Genomic DNA, 16966 nt, shown 5'->3' on the forward strand with positions numbered 1-16966 from the left:
AATGGCGTATACTCTCACATCCTGTGTCTCACGGTAGATTCTCTGTACTGATGCCAAACACTTATTTGACCCACTTATGAAACAAAAGCCTCCAGGTTTTTCCCTTTGCTTTCATCCGACCATCAACAAAGAATCACAGTGGGTTGTGGAGTTTGTCTAGTTTTATTTATCATTAACCTGTTTACTTGGATTGACACTATATACCACATCAAGACAGTATAAATACATATGTACAACAGTTTAAAAAGAATATGGATTTGGAAAATGGATTTGTTTAATGCTGCTGTTTTTAGGGAGTGTTATCAGTGTTATATTTGTGATTAATGTTCAACAATGAGAACTTAATTCTATTCACACGGTGCAGAAAGCACAAAGCAGCAGCAGAATTAATAAAAGCAGGACGGGTAATATTCACTATAATCTCAAGGCTTCTTGTATTAGGGTTTGCTGATCAGCTCTTTTCTTATTGTTGTATTTCACACAGTTTAATAATGACGATAGTGTTTGCAAGTGATCTTACGAGTAAGTCATGTCCTTTTCTATCATGAATATAGTTTGTGTTGTTGTGATCAATCACCGGTCCAGCCAGCATATAGAAGGGTAGCGCTCAGTCAGCATCTTACGCAGCTGAGCGCTCTGTGTCTTATCCCTGGTCTCCACCACACACTCCACCTGTGAACACACACACACACACACACACAGTTAGCCCTGTGATGTCACACACACGCCAGAAGTAGGGCAGCGAGTGTGTTGCCAGTTAATTACGCAGCACTTCTCAACTTTTGACACTGCTGGTGAATAAAGCCAATTTGTCAGTGTGGACTGCAGAGGTAATAATGCAGAGCCACAAGATAATGAGACAATTCTATTTATTTCCGATGCAATTTAATAGTTTCATTAAGTTATGATAAGAGTTAAGTTTCTTAAACAAGGTAAGTCAAGGCCATTGTAGTGTCCAAAGAGAAAAACTGTGGGTTCATGAAGTCATGAATCAAGTTTATTTGCATCAGAGACTGAACTTTACAACAAAGTTTAATTCTTTAAAGGGAATAATTCGTTTTTGAATGCAAGTTCAGATGAAATTACATGAATTCATGAATAAATCACCATTCATAAAACTTATGTTACCTTTACCCATGTTTAATATATTTATAAATTGGGCCTTGGTGGAGGTATGTGCTCTACAGAGTGACATTGTAATCGATAAATGGATTTAAGATCATTCTTAAATTTGGTGTCTTCCAGCAGCAGACAGGATAGTACAAATAAGTAGCGTCAGTAAAAAGATAACACAATATAGAAATAGCAAATGTAAAAATGACTGCACATGGAAAGATTGTGAAGTGAGTTAGAAAAATTGAAATCTCTGCTGCTTGTTTCTGTTGATCCGATTCCAACCAGGCAAAGAGAAATTTCACAATCTGGCAACATAATCCATGAAATAAATGATTGAAAAATAATATTTGATTAATAATCAAACCTTAAGTTTAAAGGGTGCCTTATTAAAATATGTTTAATAATCTTTCTTGTTATGTAAGCAAGGTTCTTGCAAATACGTACTGTACAAAAATAATTTTAATTTATTTCCATTTTTAGCTCACTAACATTAGTGTGGATGTAGCCTCCGCATTTCAAAGACCAGAGCTCCATGGTAATGAAGGAAATGTAAGTGAGGGAACTGGAGTGGAGGAGGAAGAATAATGAGGGAAGAGATTAGTCGCCTACCTTTGCATTGAAGAGATCGGACTTGTCACCGTGTCTCCGATGGCAGACGTCCAACAACCTGAAGGAGCAAATAAATTAAAGGTGGCATCAAACATACAGGTTGGATTTATGCACCAACACAACCGAAGATCTGTGAATGGACAGGTGTTGACTCTACCTGACGTCTGCTCTGGACAGGACGTCCAGAAGCTTGGCCATGTCTCCCGGCCACTCGCCCAGCTGCACTGAGAACTTACTGACCCGCTCGTCCAGCACCAGGGCTCGGTCCACACACTGCCTCACCAGCTCCAGCTCCATGTTGGCACTGCTCACCACCACAGCCACCCTGCAGCACAAACACAGAGGAGCGGGAGTCATCCTTCATCTGGAGCACTGCTGAAATCACCTCACAGGCCAGAAGGAAAATGTCTTTACTCTCATAAGAGATTTCAAAAAAATCTGTCTCATGAACAAAAAACAATTTTGGTCAGTAAATACGAGCAGATGAGTTTATCTTATGTTGGCCTCTGTCCCACGTCTCTGTCCTCTTGATATGATAACACTAAATCAATATTATACACTATGATCTAGTGTGCCGTACTTTTTTCCTTTAAGTTCTGGCAGTTGACCGGCCAAGATGGCAGCCAGTCCCATGGCTCCCTCTGTGTCCACAGTGGAGCGTTCAAACTCCTGAAACCGCAGCATAGCCACCAGAGAGTCCTCCTCACTGTGAGTCAGAGGACGAAGGAAGAAGAAAAGGTCGGCCTTGACAAATTAGTTATCATTCCTAATTATTCAGTATTCATAAATACAGAGAGGATTTAACTGTTTTAAAAAGGACATCTCATGAGATTATTTTCAGGCCAAAGTCAATTTATGACATATAATAAAAATACAGCTGTAAATACTTTCAACAGGCAAAACGTTAAGATGGATCATAGCAGAAAATCCTAAATCACACTGTGAATCTCTTCCACACAAATTCTAACAAGGGTAAACATGTCATGATGAAGCGTTACCTGACAGTGATGACTTTATTTACTAGTTTCTTTGCCAGGTGGAAGGTGTTATCACCGAGCGAGTGCTCCACAAGATCTGTGGACACACAGAAGATCAACGTGTATCTTCAGTTACTGCAGGAGGGAAACTAAGAGGCTTCCAACAGGAACCATGTGCAGATAATGATCACTGATGCAACACACCCAGGACACTTTGTTCTGGTCTCACCTCTGTAGAGTTTCTTGTTGGGGCTGCTGTGCATGTCTTTGACTGGACTGTCTGTTTTCAGAGATTGTAACAGCAGAGGGAAACCTTCTGGTTCAATTCCCTGTGGAGGGAGGATACAGCTGGTTTTAAACTAGAGCTCTATACATGACAGAGTTATACAGCCCTGCCAACTTTGTCACAATGGAGCTTTGAATGCTATCATACAAATGTTTAACATATATATACCATGTTCTCAAACATGAAAAAGAACCTGTGGTAGCTTCAGATGTACTAAAAACTCAAAAGGTGTTTAGTTTGTCCAGTCTGGACTACTGTAAAAAACATGGCGGCCTCCCTAAAGAGGGTCCCCTTGATGTAAATATAAAGTATTTAAATATAAAGAGCCTTTTCTGGGGTAAAGAAAACTACAATTCATACAATTTAGATGAAACAAACTAGTGAAATCATCATGAGGATTATTCTACATTCGATTTCTGCCAATAGATCCCTTTCACCTAAATCTTACACACTGGACCTTTAATAGTATTACCATGTTACCATGTGTTATTCTATACTACACACAGGATTCAGCAGGGCCTGATGGGATGCTCATTAGATTTGTTCTGAAGTGACTGAAACTGAATCTCAGGCCTTTATCTGCTAGACTTTAAAATGTTCAGTCTCATTATGTTCATCCGATTCAAGACGTTAAATGTGAAATATTTGCCTCCACTAAGGAGGTCATCTTTCTATCATCATTAGCAGGATCATGCAAAAACTACCTTACAGATTATCATGAAACTTGGTGGAAGGATCCAGTGTGGGTCAGAGAAAATTACATTTTAATGTGGATCCAAATCACACACAGTTTTTCCACTTTCACCGACATTGTGAGAAAGGACGCTTTTTTCAACCTTATCCATGATTTTTCAGAGAATAATTCATGGGTCTTGATGAAAAAAATCAGGATCTAGTGAATTTAAATGTGGTTTTATAAGGGTGGGTATTTATGAGCTCTACTCAGGGTCATTTCATATAATTTGAATTCACCTTGTCGTGCAGATATTTGATATACTCTGTCTACATCATGTCATTCCAATGATAACAGGCTCATCCAAAAGAACTGGTCACCACAATTATCTTCTATGTTGCATTGTGCTCACTACTGGATCCAACTTGACAGTGAATTTGATTGATTGTCTTATTGTGCACAGATATTTCAAGAGGGCAGTCCTTTTCCTCTGGTGTAAATAATAACAGCTATGGGTAGAAAGTGGAACATGGAATAATGCATTTATCCACTGAAGCATAATCAGAAAGCACTTGGATATTCAGAGAGATGTAGGTTTAATGAGATGTGACCTCATTTTAATACACAACACTGATGTGAGACAGAGGCAACAACAAGGTAGGCCTAGTGAAACAGTGTTATGTTTATAAATGCTTCCATTAATCTCTAAAATCAAACATCCCTGCATCAACCTACTATGACAAGAATTTGTGAGTTGAGGTGTTTGATGGCGGCCGCGGTGCCGGCCAGCAGACCGTACTGTCCAGCTGCAGGAACAACCACTGCGTCCAGTTTGGGCACTTGTTCATAGATTTCCATGCCCACGGTGCCCAGTCCTGCCAGGTACGCTGCACTTTCATCTCTGCAAGACAGAAAGTGGGAGAACGACAAGAAGAACTGATGAGGAGGAGAAATGCAGAGCCGATGATCAGGATTCATACATTTTACTTCCACAATTACCCCCCCTCAGCATTCACATGTGACTACAGGAAAAGCACAAGAGTGATTACAGGGACACGGTGCTAAGTGGGAAAAGATTTCATGTCAAAAGTTACTCCTGAGCTTTTTTCTGCCCAGACAAGTCAACATGTCTCCCATGAGAGAGGAGAATCTGAAATATTTCACATGAAGGTTGCATGCTGTGCTGTCTGTGGCTGCTGGACTCTGACCATGAGCCAACTTACTGCAAAATAACTTCTCTTACCACATTTATGAATCATACACCTGTTTAAAGCATGTCTGTAAGTTGTAAATAAACATTTGATCTGATTCCATTCAAAAGGGAGAGATATAAATTTGAGACTATGAATTTTAAACCTCTCTGCTACGTCACATGTCACTGGTTCATATTAGTGGGACTGACTCTTCCATATAGAGGTATCCGTTCTCTTTGGCCAGATGGCGGGCGTGGTTCCGGGAGTCGTGGCCCATGCTGCCGTAGGAGATGACCATGGCGCCGTAGTCTCTGTAGATCCTGAGGCGAGCTGAGGAGCAGCACGACGGCATGATGACGAACACCGGGATCTTCAGCTCCACTGCGTGATGAGCCACAGCCATGGAGAAGTTACAGTCAGTGGCCACGATCACACCCTTCCTCTGCTGCTCCTGCACAGACATCAACACACACTTGATAGATACACTCACATATATCTAACAAGTATGTATGTATGGCAAATATAGAACTCCATCCATCATCTTTACCACTTATCCTTTGAGGGTACCAGGGGGAGCCTGAGTAAATAACTTTATACAAACTAAAAATGATTTGTTCTTATATTTTTCAATCCAAAGTATAAAAATACACATTGTTCTCCAGGTATTCACAGATTTCTCCACAGTACCACAATATGATGCATTGAGCCAGGACGAATCCCTTTAACTTCATCATCATGATTCATTTTTTTACCTCAAGAGCCAAATGAGACTTTCCAACACCATCAATAAATGCTTATAAATAACTAAACAAAAAAATCAATGAATAACAGCAACATAACTCATTTATGTATTGTGAGAGCGTTTGTCTTGAGTCAACATTGTTATAGAGTTTCTAAAAAAATGCTGACATATCCTATACTCCCTGAAGCTTCCTGTCACAAAGAGGATCTCCACATGGCTTCACTGAAGAGGACACACACGTTGAGTGCAAGAGTAATTTTCTTCGCCTGTGCTCAGTCAATCACCACTTGACCTCGACAGCAACTGAAACTAACCATCCATTATCTGTACCACTTATCTTAAGAGGGGTTTCAGGGCAATCTGGAGCATCTCTAATTTAAAACAAATATAATTAAATTAAATGTAATTATTATTATTGCAACATATCTTGCAGTTTGTGCAGTTGATGTTTGTGGTAGTGGGGGGTGGTTAGTGTCGGTGGCAGGAGGGAGAGAGTGGGCAGGTGGCTCAGGGATTGGTTCCAGGGAGAGAGTGATTGTGTACAGGTGTACTGCGTTGGCTAATGACTCTCTCCCCCCTTATATCAGCAGTAGCGTGCTGGGTCACGAGGTCCCACACACACGAGAAGAAGCTGGAGGCAACCCGGAGAAGCCCAGCTGAAGGACATTGAGATGTGTATGTGTGTGCAAAAGCAATAAAAGAAGTTAACCGACTACTGACTTGAATTGTCTGTGACGAGGAACCCGTGGTGGCACGAGCCTGCTGCAATGTTGTTTAATTGAATGTGACTTATCTCATTTGTCTGAGATAAATCACACGTGTACTTGTACACACACAGAACTGTACAGCGTACGTGCAAACGGACACATTCCCACGCTCTTGTGCATTAAAGCTGCACTTTTGTCACCGGTCAGCATTGGTACAGTACGTCTGCACGAACACACACAGAGTAGATCACTGTAGCTGTGACCTGACCGACTTGACAGAGGGGGATCATCCTGTGACACACACCCACACACACACACACACAGTCTTACCTGAGAGAGGGAGGTGAGCAGGTAGAGCACTCCTCTCTCCTTCACAGAGCCTGTGTAGTGCAGATGCTCTTTCTTCAGGTAGATCTCCATCCCGTACTGTTTGGACAGTCTGGAGTACTGAACACACAAAGAAGCAGCATTCTTAGAGCAGTGTTGGATCTAAGGAGTGAATTCAGCTGCACCGTGGGTTCATCCCACAGAGCACATACCGATGTGGGCCACCTCAGGCAACGAAGCAGCACTTCTGTACTTCTTGTGGCCCACAAAAAAGGGATGCAAGTCTATCGTGGCCCACTTGTAAAATAACAAATGTGGGCCTTTTTGGCTTCAAGTGGCCCTTTGCGGTACATGGTAAATATGGCCTAAATAGCACAAAACTAATTTGGGCCACATTTGGCACCTTTGGTTGACATGCATTGTTTCTATGGCTTACTTTTGGACCAGGAGTATCATCCCACGTGGTATGTGGGCTAGATGTGGGGCTTTTGGGATGTGGGTCAAATCTGGGCAGATACAATGAACCCTGTTATCTACCCTGTTCATTTCCCCCTTGTCTGTTTGTTGGTTGGTTTATTTTCCAGCAGGATTATGTAAAACAAAAAAACTTGGTGCAAGGACAGGATATGGGTCAAGATAGTCCCCATTGAATTCTGGTGTAGGTCTGGATAAATTGGCAGATGCAGGGATTCTTTCTGTCACTTCTTTGACAGTGTGAAATAGTGGGGGTTTTGTTTGTTTGTGTGCTTGTTTTATTTGCATTGTCACCAGGGAATAATTCCTGGATCTTTATGAATTATGACATGACATGTTTAGGGTATTGATATCTATACATGTGCGTACAATCTGGTGCAGCTTGATTGAATTTAAGAGGACTGTTGGGACTTGGTGGAGGAATGTTCTCTCTATGCAATTCTACTTTCGTATATCAATCTACATTCTCTGTGGAAATGTTCTACCAAATGTAATTTGAGGAAACTTGCTATCGAGATGTGTTCTCGCATTTTAGAAAAGAACATGAGTGAAAGGAAACATGCAAAGTGATAATCAACATGATCATTAGAAACATACAACAGGATGCTAAAGACTGCATACATGTGGAATGAGTAAATACATATAATATATAGAGAATTAAACAGAATAAAGATCTATTAATATATGTGAAGACTTTCTCTCCCACTCACACACACACACACACACACACTGTGAGGGTGCTGTGAAAACCAGGCCACTGGTTCGTCTTCAAGGTCGAACAAACTATTAAACAGCCTCGCCCGTCACAATGTGATTCAGATAATTAAACCTGGTTAAATAATATTAAACCTGAAGGCCGTTATTCTCCGAGCTCACAAGGCCATTTTCAAATTCTAACAGCTGTGACACAGTACAAACAGCAGGGATGAATGAAAGTGCCACCAGGTTGTTTTACACAAAGGGTCTAGTGGTAGCTGTTCTCAAAGCTGCCGTAGCTGGAATGAATATTTTTTCAAAAGCAAACTCAGGTGATTCACTTCTATTCAAGACTGAAAGGGATTCTTTTTTTGTCAAGAACTAGTCTTAAAAACTTTTTCTCAACTGACCCTTACAGTAAACTTGTGTCATTTACCCTGAGGAATCAAGAAACTCGTGATAAAAGCACAGCTCGGATAATTGCAGCCCAAGTCTGACTGAAACTAAAACAAAGTTCAAGATGAAATAACTTTAACGAGTTACTGAGGCCCTTCCCCTGGCTGCTCAGGTAGGTCAGACAGCAGGTCTACAAAGAATTCTTCTTCTGGGAACCTTTTTATGCAATAGATATTTTAACTTGAAGATCTGTACCTCGACACAACTCTGTCTCTTAGCTCTGCAGGCGGCTCCTTCCACCTCCTGACCTGGTTTTTACTGTGATAAACATGTTCAGCTGTGAGACCATGAACAGACAGATGTGTGTCTTGTCAAATCATGTCGTCAGTGGACTTCACCACAGGCTGACTCTAGTCAAGGTGTAGAAACAAGTCACAGAGTATCAAGAGAAATGGGAGTATCTGAGATGTAGCAATGGATCTGAATACTTATGTTGATGTGACACCACAGACTGGAAAATTGAGGAAAGTGAGGATTGTCTTTTCCTGATGATGGGTGATCGTATGAGACTGTTTGGTATTTGCCTTGATAATGATCAATACAGAAACATCTGTAAATCAACCATTTGTTTTCATCTTCACAATGATGTTATCACCAGCACCTAATTTTTGTCGTCCATTTTCCATGTGACAAATACAGATTCATTATTTTTATTCCAATAAAATAAATAATAAAAATTACATTTAATATAATATAATATAATACATAATAAATCAATGTATGAATACCTAATAGACAAACTTCTAACAGAGGTCAGACGTCACCCACTTCTTTCTCTTCCACCAAATTACTGTATATTTTCTGGTCATGCTATGCTAGCGTACCGTGCAGGGCGTCTTCTGTATCCCTGACTGGATCTTGAACGCTGCCGCACTGATGTCCTCAAAGCGGAGGTAATGGATTGGAGGTCTGGGGACGATACGGAACTCGCTGACTCTTCTGGTTTTTGGTGGCTCCTGGAGGAAGAACTCAGGAGCCCCAACCTCCTTGGTGTCAAAGACCTTCACATCCCCATTGAAAAGCTCCTCCTCACCAAAGTCCTTCAGCCTCTCCGGTTCAATGAGGGTGAGTCTGCGGCATGCGGAGCCATTACTGACAGGGCCGCATTTGTGAGAGGCACCGGGATGACTGGGTCCCAGACGCAGCTCCTCTCTGGGTGATAAAAGGAAAGACAAATGTTTAATTATCCCCTGACTAGACCTTTTAGATTAGAATAGACAAGAAGTAAATGATTACTTTCCTAGCCTAATGCTTTTACATACTAGACATCTTGCATCCTGGGAAACTGTTCTCACAATGAGATCTCGGAACTCAGACGGAGTTCACACAACTCTACTACTTGGTACTTTCCTCACATCATTAATCCACAATGATAAACTACATGTGTGGTTTTATTTAACTTAAACATATGTTTTTGTTTCAAGCTAATGCATGCTATATGAAAAGTTTTTAACTGTATTCTACAGATGTGTGTGTGTCAGTAATTGTTTTTAACCATGTTTTCCAAAAAAACAAGCATTATAATCCAGACCGAAGACATAGAGTTATATGTGCTATGTTGAATTACTAATTTATAACTGGTTTCATGTTGATTTTTACAACCTAATGGAAGAAAGCTTTCCTTGAATGTTAGACATTTTACAATGAAAAAGTTACACTAGACATTGCATAACTATGTTAAAACATTAATATTAATAGCATTCAGAGAGAGAGAAACATTGAAACACAAGTAGATCTGAGCAGAGAGACCAAGGGAGACTCAACTTAACTCAACTAAAAGGTTTATGTAGGTCAATTAACAAATGATTGGAAAATTCTTCATTTTTAATAAGTGTCTGACATCATATAATATTTTCTTCATTTTATTTTCCCCTGTTTTATGCACTAATTATCCCTCCCTCATTTTAGATGCTGTTCTTTCCATTTCTATACACCTGGTGACACACAAAATAATTAACTAGTTTCAAACTGAAGTTAACAATTGTATCAGTTTAGTGTTTGAAATTAAAGTTTAACAAATTTATTTAATTTGGGTGTTACCCCTTGAATTATTTTTGTAATTACAACAATTACAACTTATTTATATGGATAAGATCCAGACTTTAAAGATGTCTTCACTCTTCACACAGCCCATCAGCTGCTTTATTCCCTGGGAATCCGTTTTTGATAAAAACCAACAAGTGTAATCAATGTAGAAATTTACAACGTTGGAGTATAGGAACCATAATCAATCCAAACACACACACAAGTTTTTGAAGAATTCACTAATTGAATTATACACTGACACTGCATTTCAGACCTCACTGTTAGAGCCACCAGCCTCTTTAACATGTGTCTTTCTACAGTGAATTCTACAGTCTAAATCTAGATATATTTCCAGAACTGGGCAAAATGTAATTAAACTGACCTCGACCCTGGTGGTACATGCACGTGCCCACACACCACCCCAATCCTTCATATAAGATGAATCGATTCACCTTTCATGTCAACCCAGCTTCCACTCACTGTGACAGATTACTTCTATTAGTCAACTTATGATTCATTGGGTCGTTCAGCTTCTCTTTTCCAGGGACACAAGCGTTAAAAAGTGGTAACGTAGGCCCAAAGCCAGGACAGGGTGATTTATAACCGCTCTGTAAATGGACATTGTGTAAAATCAAAGCGAATAATTCATTTAAAAGGTTAAATTTCTTCCTGAATCAACAGACTATACTTCCTTTATTTTGATCTCAAATGACTTTGTTCAAAACCAGATTAAACATCAGATTTCTTTCTTCTTTCCATTGGTTGTTTCTCTAAAGGCCTCTGCGCAGTAGAAATATAATAATAGGATTACACCCATTGGAGATTAACCCTGTCCCTTAGCCACTAAAGCAGATCACAAATGGTTAACAGCTAAGTTTGAAACTTTGAATAAGGTTGTTGGTGCAGCCAGGCCAGTTGTATTTGGATCTACAGTGTTAGTAAAAAGTTGCCGTTGACAGACAGGTGGGGTTAGCTGCAGTCCACATGGAGCTGAGCAACTTTTTGACAGAGAATAGTAAAATAAAGAAGTCGGGGAGGAGAGTGCGAAAGTGAGCCAATGGGATCAAAAGGCCACCAGGTGGAGCAGCTTTCTCAAACAACCTCTGAATTCTCCTCAGTGCTGCCAGAGCTCCACACAGAACAGTCTATTTATATCACAATGATCTGCCATAAACATCACCATAACCTTTCACCTCATCCCCTGGGTCCATTAATGCCCTCTGGCCCACTTGTCCGTCACTCTCAGTCCATTATTCAGCCACAGAATGTGCTCTTAACACGACTGTGAGTAGAAAAGCCCAGGGCTGCACCTGTGATTTGGTTCAAAAGCAGTTCAAAAACAAGATCAAAGAGGTAAAAGAGCAACACGACAGCGAGTCTACGAAGCCTCAAGAAGAGGAGATGAAGAGCTGAGACTGTAAAAATAGGCTCTTGTAATTTAAAATGGTGTAACAGAACGACAAGTAAGGAGAAAGCAAAAAGCAAAGGAGACATTTCAGCCCACCAAGCTTTCATCATTGCACCATCTCAGCGTCTTTTAAAGACTAAATGCCCGAATCGGCTGCTTGTACCGCTTCCTTTTCCGACTGAATCAATGTTCATTTGGGAAAAGAAATTGCCTCCTAGCACCGTGTGACCCCAATTGTTGGTGTTGCATCACTGTAAGTGCTATTCTGTATCACTCTGTCATTCAGGTTTTATCTGGTTTGTTTTAGTCTTTTTAAACACCATAAGTAGCGCCTGAGGGGGTTGGATACAAAGAACAAAAATTGACTCTCTTTCATTTGTCTGCGATCGAAGATGTTGCCCAAAATTGTGATGTATTGAATCCCAATAATCATGTTGTTCCATGCAGACAAACAGAGCAAGTACTTGCAACCTCTGTTTGACCCTGGATGTGATGTCATTTCAATATTGCACTAAGCAGTGGTACAGTGTTGTACTAAAATTACAAACACTTTCCCAACAATACAACAATAACTTTTGATTTCTCTTAGTCTTTCTCTTACTCTGTCTCAATTACCTGGGAACAAAGAGGAGAACACGGTAGAGCACCAGGTGAAGAAATAAGTCTACCAGGGCATGGAACAAGAGTAGCTCTCCTCTGAGAGAAGTTCTAATAGAAGGAAGCAAGGAAGAGGAGGAACTAGAAGATGGGGAGATAAAAGATAGAAGAGGGAATTCCAGCTGGGGACCTAGATGGAGTAAAAAAGTTTTGGGGGAAAACTGTTAGAGGAGAAGGAATTGGTGTAGAATTGGTGACTACAGCAGCCAAAGTGTGGTTGGTGTGAGCAATAATGTGGCATATGAAGAAACTGAAGATTTGAGGGTGTGTTTGCTATGGGTACAGGTTGTAAACAGAGTAGATGAAGAGGAGAAGTGGAGGTAATGGATGACAAAGGCACTGTCCACTGAGGAAGTTGGACCTACCTCCAAACGAAGGGCAGAAAGTAAATCTGTCACTACAAGGTTGATCTGGATAGGGAGAGGTCTGGGGGATCCAGGGAGTTACAGTGCATGTTGTGAATTCCCACCTCTGCCAGAAGGGGTCATTCTCCTCGCTGTCTTTAATTGCAGGTCTAGGTGAGTACAACCGCTCAAGTCGCTCGCTCAAGTACCTCGAGTAGAAAAATTGGGCAGCAAAGTTCATCCTGGTTGAAAACCGTCCTCCTATAGTCTAAAAAGTATCTGTCTGTGAATCCCTCTCCTGTTCCAGCCGGTGTGGTGTGTCCAGCAGGACACTGACCAGTGTTTCTCCCACGGTATAACGTCCCCTGACCCAGCTCCCTCTCTTTCTCCCTGCCCACTGGCTATTTAAGAAGGGATTACCCAGGGACACATGCACTGTGGCTCTGGAGCATCTCTCCTGTGGCCTGTCCCCAGCCAGGTCTCTATTCCTGGGCCCAGACTGGGATTACTTCCCCTTTCAGTGACGTAGCGCTAATCAGACGGTCTAAGGAGATAGATGTAGACTTAGGGTTTATCTAGGGAGCAGTGATCTGGAGGCTCAACCACATTGAGGAAACGACTGAAGATGGAGGATCAGAAATTAAGGATTGTGGGGGTGAGCGGAGTTAAGAGGTTAGAGGAGGTTTGAACACAGCCAGACCAGATTTCTGGGTCACTGAAATCTATGAAAAAAAGAGTTTCATCCTTGTTTTCCATAGAGTTGTTTCTTATTGTTTTCTTCTTATTATTATTATATTTCTTAGATGCCAGTGCTTGCATGTGTATATAAACTGAAGGAGGGTGTTGCTGTATAAGTGCAAGGCTACTCTAGATGACCATGACACAACCTGTATGTGTGTATATATATATATAACGATACTGTACAGAGGGGCAGGCTGCCAGACAGACTTTATGGAAAGTGGAGAAGAGGTAAATTGGCTGCTGCCAGCACTCATCACCTCGTCCAGATGCTATTCAGCTCTGATTGGATGTCCAACGTGTCTCACAAATCTGAGCTGAGGAGCGACAGTGATGGCAGTGTTCACTGGACAGAATGTAATGAGTGTGTCCCAACTGTGCTCATGACAGGAATGTGTATAATCAAAGATAATCCTTTCAGCAGACATGGCTCAAAGAGTCCTGCAGGTAAACCTGAGTTTAGAGAATGGAGTGTTGATGGGCAGAGTTAACAGCCTCATCTCAGAGCTGAGAGTCAAGTAAAGTGTTAGTCACACGGGGATAAACTAATGTTCAGAGGTGACTAAAATCTTTAGTCGTGATGTGTTATCTAATTAAAGCTGCTTAGAGACATGCACTGAACTATAGATGTGTTCCTGAAATATTCCAGGCTGTACGTGAGAACTGTCCAAGACAGTTGCCCCCTGGTAAATGTCACAGCGAGTGAGTGGGCATGTTGCTAATGACGCACACGTAAAATGCATTGACAAAGATGTCAAAGTGAAGATTTGAGAGCTTCTGGTGGTAACGACTGACACCAGTGTCGATGTGCTGTAAATAAAAACATTCATGTCTGACAAAGGCTTAATAGAATCCACTACAGACCTGCCAAAGCAGATCTGGTGGCAGCCTGTAGACTTGTTTCCTTTCCCTGCATGATTCTCTAGAGGTTACATGTCAGAGCATAACAGACAGAAATTGAAACCCCAGATTCTTTGCATGTCCACTGACTGATGTCTATGATGAGCAGAAATTGACAATGTCCAACTATTTTTGTCACATTCTGATTATTAAGCCCACAAGCACAGCTGTGTCATAGTTGGCCATGTGTGCAAGGGTGAGGAAAAAAAGCAGAATTTGAACTTTTTCTCTCAAGTTCTATTTTTTGACTATTCACACAACCACTTGCCTCACTGTGTTTGTACAAGAGTGTGAGTGCAGCACCATGAATGCCTTCAAGCAGAGACTGTATGAAAATGTAGGACATTATTTCCATTTGTACAGTTCTTCTACAACAGTCGACTGTATGCAGCACCACATTTCAGCGTGGCCCTTTCATTAGTATTAATCCGCCATAAATAACCATTGCATCACCTCTGTGAAAGCTACAGATATGTAAATGATCAGCAGTGTCGGGCAGCAACACTTAAACATGTATCAGTGTTTTTTTCTTGTTACAATAATGAGTAGCAAGGGATTGAGTTTTGAAATACAGAGATTATCTTCAGCAACAGTTAAACCCAGATAACAGAGAACAATATTCCACTCTCTATCAACACTGAATTAGAGAGGACGAGCGTGAAATCATTGTTTGCATTGCTGCATTCATCCAAAGTCACAGAGGGTTTGCAGTGTCATCACTTTGTTAGATGTTATAGAAAGGAGAGGAATACATTGTGATCACTTCAGTGTTGGCTTCACTCAACAAACGCCACTACATGTGCCACCCTGTAGTTTAAGTTTTAAATTATATGTTTTAAAGGGCTGCATATCAGCTGCAGTAAAGTCTGCAGTAACCCTGGAACCCATTCATATATCTGCCATAGGTACAACAAAGCTTTTTAATAGGAGTTTAACTCTTTGACCTTCCTTCAAACAATCATACATACTGGTTGAATTTCAAGATACTGGACTAAAGAATGGATACAAGACCTAAGCCCTTCAGGACCCGATGGACCAGGCCGGGTTTGGTCAAACATTTTGAAAATACATTCCAGTTTGAGTTGGGTTGTGTCACATGGACTCTACTTGATTTTTTACAAGACAAATGCTTGTTATTGGGGAAAATGTTGGGTTCGGACAAAAAATAAAAGAATGCTTGTTGGGTTCAGGTCAAGCTTGGTTAGTTTTCTCTTGGGTTTGAGCCTGAGCCACACTGGACCCTTTACATGTATTGGTATGGCAGAACCTAAAGCAGGCTAAGTCACAAAGCAGGTACAATGGGAAGCATCTAATGAAAATAGCAAAAAAATAAAAGTCCACATTAAAACAACTACATAGAACAAAATAAAACAAACCAAAAGAAAGAGACCAACCCATCAAAACCAACACACAAGAAAATAAATGGATGTTAAAGAGACAATCGGACAGAGCAGCGTGTCAAGCTCAGAGACTTTATACACAAAAGAGACAATTGAACTCAGATGAGACACATTAGGGAAGGTGCACATAATCACAGGAGAGGGCAAATCAGACAGGAAGTCTAGTGATCTGTAATGAGAAACACAGGGAAGTACAAAATAAAACAGGAAGTAATAAACTGAAAGTACAAATAAGTGACACTGAGGCCAAAGTCCAGATAAATCAAAAAGTCCCACAGTCTCAAAGTAACATTCCAAGGAGACAGAAATAATCAGAAAATTGGATGATATGGATTTAATGTGGAGGTTTTTTCTATTTTTCTCAATGATTTAAAATGAAAGTGTATTTGTGTAGAGATGAACTAAGGTAAGCCAGATAGCTGAGGTTTTATTTAGAGACGTATAAAAAGTCAAGAACATGGAAATAAAACTCAAAACAACATTGAAAAGCTAAAATGTCTATGTTCATACTTTGGAAAATAAAAAGTACATGTGATGTGTGGTTAATTCTACCAGGTTGGCGTCACATTGACTGAATATGTAATGCTGTCCTTTCGGTGAAGCTGCTGATAGTTTGTGTAAGTACAGCAAATCTACAATAGGATTAGGACACAAGAGAAACCAGAGGTCAACTAATGCTTGTCTTAAAAGAAGAGGGAGGAGCTTTGTTTCTCTAATGGAAACACACACACACACACACACACACACACACACACAAATAAATTAGATTCAGCTCCTTAAAAGTGACAGGAAGTCGGTGTGGACAGCAGACAGGTCCAGAGCTGAGTTGCTTCCTGGCAACAACAAGGTTCAGTATAAAACAGTGGGCAGGTGAGGGTCTCCCTGGTCTGTCCATGCTTGTGAGGACATTTGGCTGGTACAGACACTGCACTGAAGGAAGGCAGCGGGCTCACAGACAGCGGAGAGAAGACAACTGGCCAGAAATAGACGAAGGGGTGAGAAGGTGACCCTGCCTCGAGCAGTCTGTCACACCACACACCAGCGTGACGCCATGATCCTTTGGCTCTGTGAACGTGAAGACGCTCTGGGCTTTAGCATGTGCTTGCCGGCAAGACTTGAACCATGAACATAAAGGGTCACGGGATGAACACTCTTACATATAAATTGATATGAATCTTTTAAGGTTCTCTACGGAGATTCCTCTGACTGATTTATATGCTGTTGACATTTGTAGGGTA

At 40.9% G+C, this 16966-nt stretch overlaps 1 protein-coding gene across 1 annotated transcript; it reads right to left on the reverse strand.

The window, feature by feature from the left end:
* Window positions 1-143: 143 nt before the first annotated feature.
* On the reverse strand, window positions 144-13115 carry LOC109632013 (L-threonine ammonia-lyase-like). Its single transcript, XM_020091110.2, has 11 exons — window positions 12816-13115; window positions 9081-9408; window positions 6634-6750; window positions 5064-5305; window positions 4397-4562; window positions 2932-3031; window positions 2724-2799; window positions 2306-2431; window positions 1883-2050; window positions 1726-1783; window positions 144-672 (listed from the first exon to the last, which is right to left on the reverse strand). The coding sequence occupies exons 1-11, from the start codon at window positions 12929-12931 to the stop codon at window positions 574-576; spliced, it is 1596 nt and encodes a 531-aa protein (XP_019946669.2). The 5' UTR covers window positions 12932-13115; the 3' UTR covers window positions 144-573.
* Window positions 13116-16966: the final 3851 nt, after the last annotated feature.

This window comes from Paralichthys olivaceus, chromosome 14 (genome assembly GCF_024713975.1).
Source record: "Paralichthys olivaceus isolate ysfri-2021 chromosome 14, ASM2471397v2, whole genome shotgun sequence".
NCBI classification, from domain to species: Eukaryota; Metazoa; Chordata; class Actinopteri; order Pleuronectiformes; family Paralichthyidae; genus Paralichthys; species Paralichthys olivaceus.

Excerpts from the sequence above, each read along its gene's own strand:
- LOC109632013 (XM_020091110.2), bottom strand. The coding sequence starts at position 12,931 with ATGAACTTTGCTGCCCAATTTTTCTACTCGAGGTACTTGAGCGAGCGA. Across the intron at positions 2,800-2,931 it reads CAACAAGAAACTCTACAGAG|ATCTTGTGGAGCACTCGCTC; the intron begins GTGAGACCAGAA and ends GTGTGTCCACAG. Across the intron at positions 1,784-1,882 it reads CTGTCCAGAGCAGACGTCAG|GTTGTTGGACGTCTGCCATC; the intron begins GTAGAGTCAACA and ends TTGCTCCTTCAG.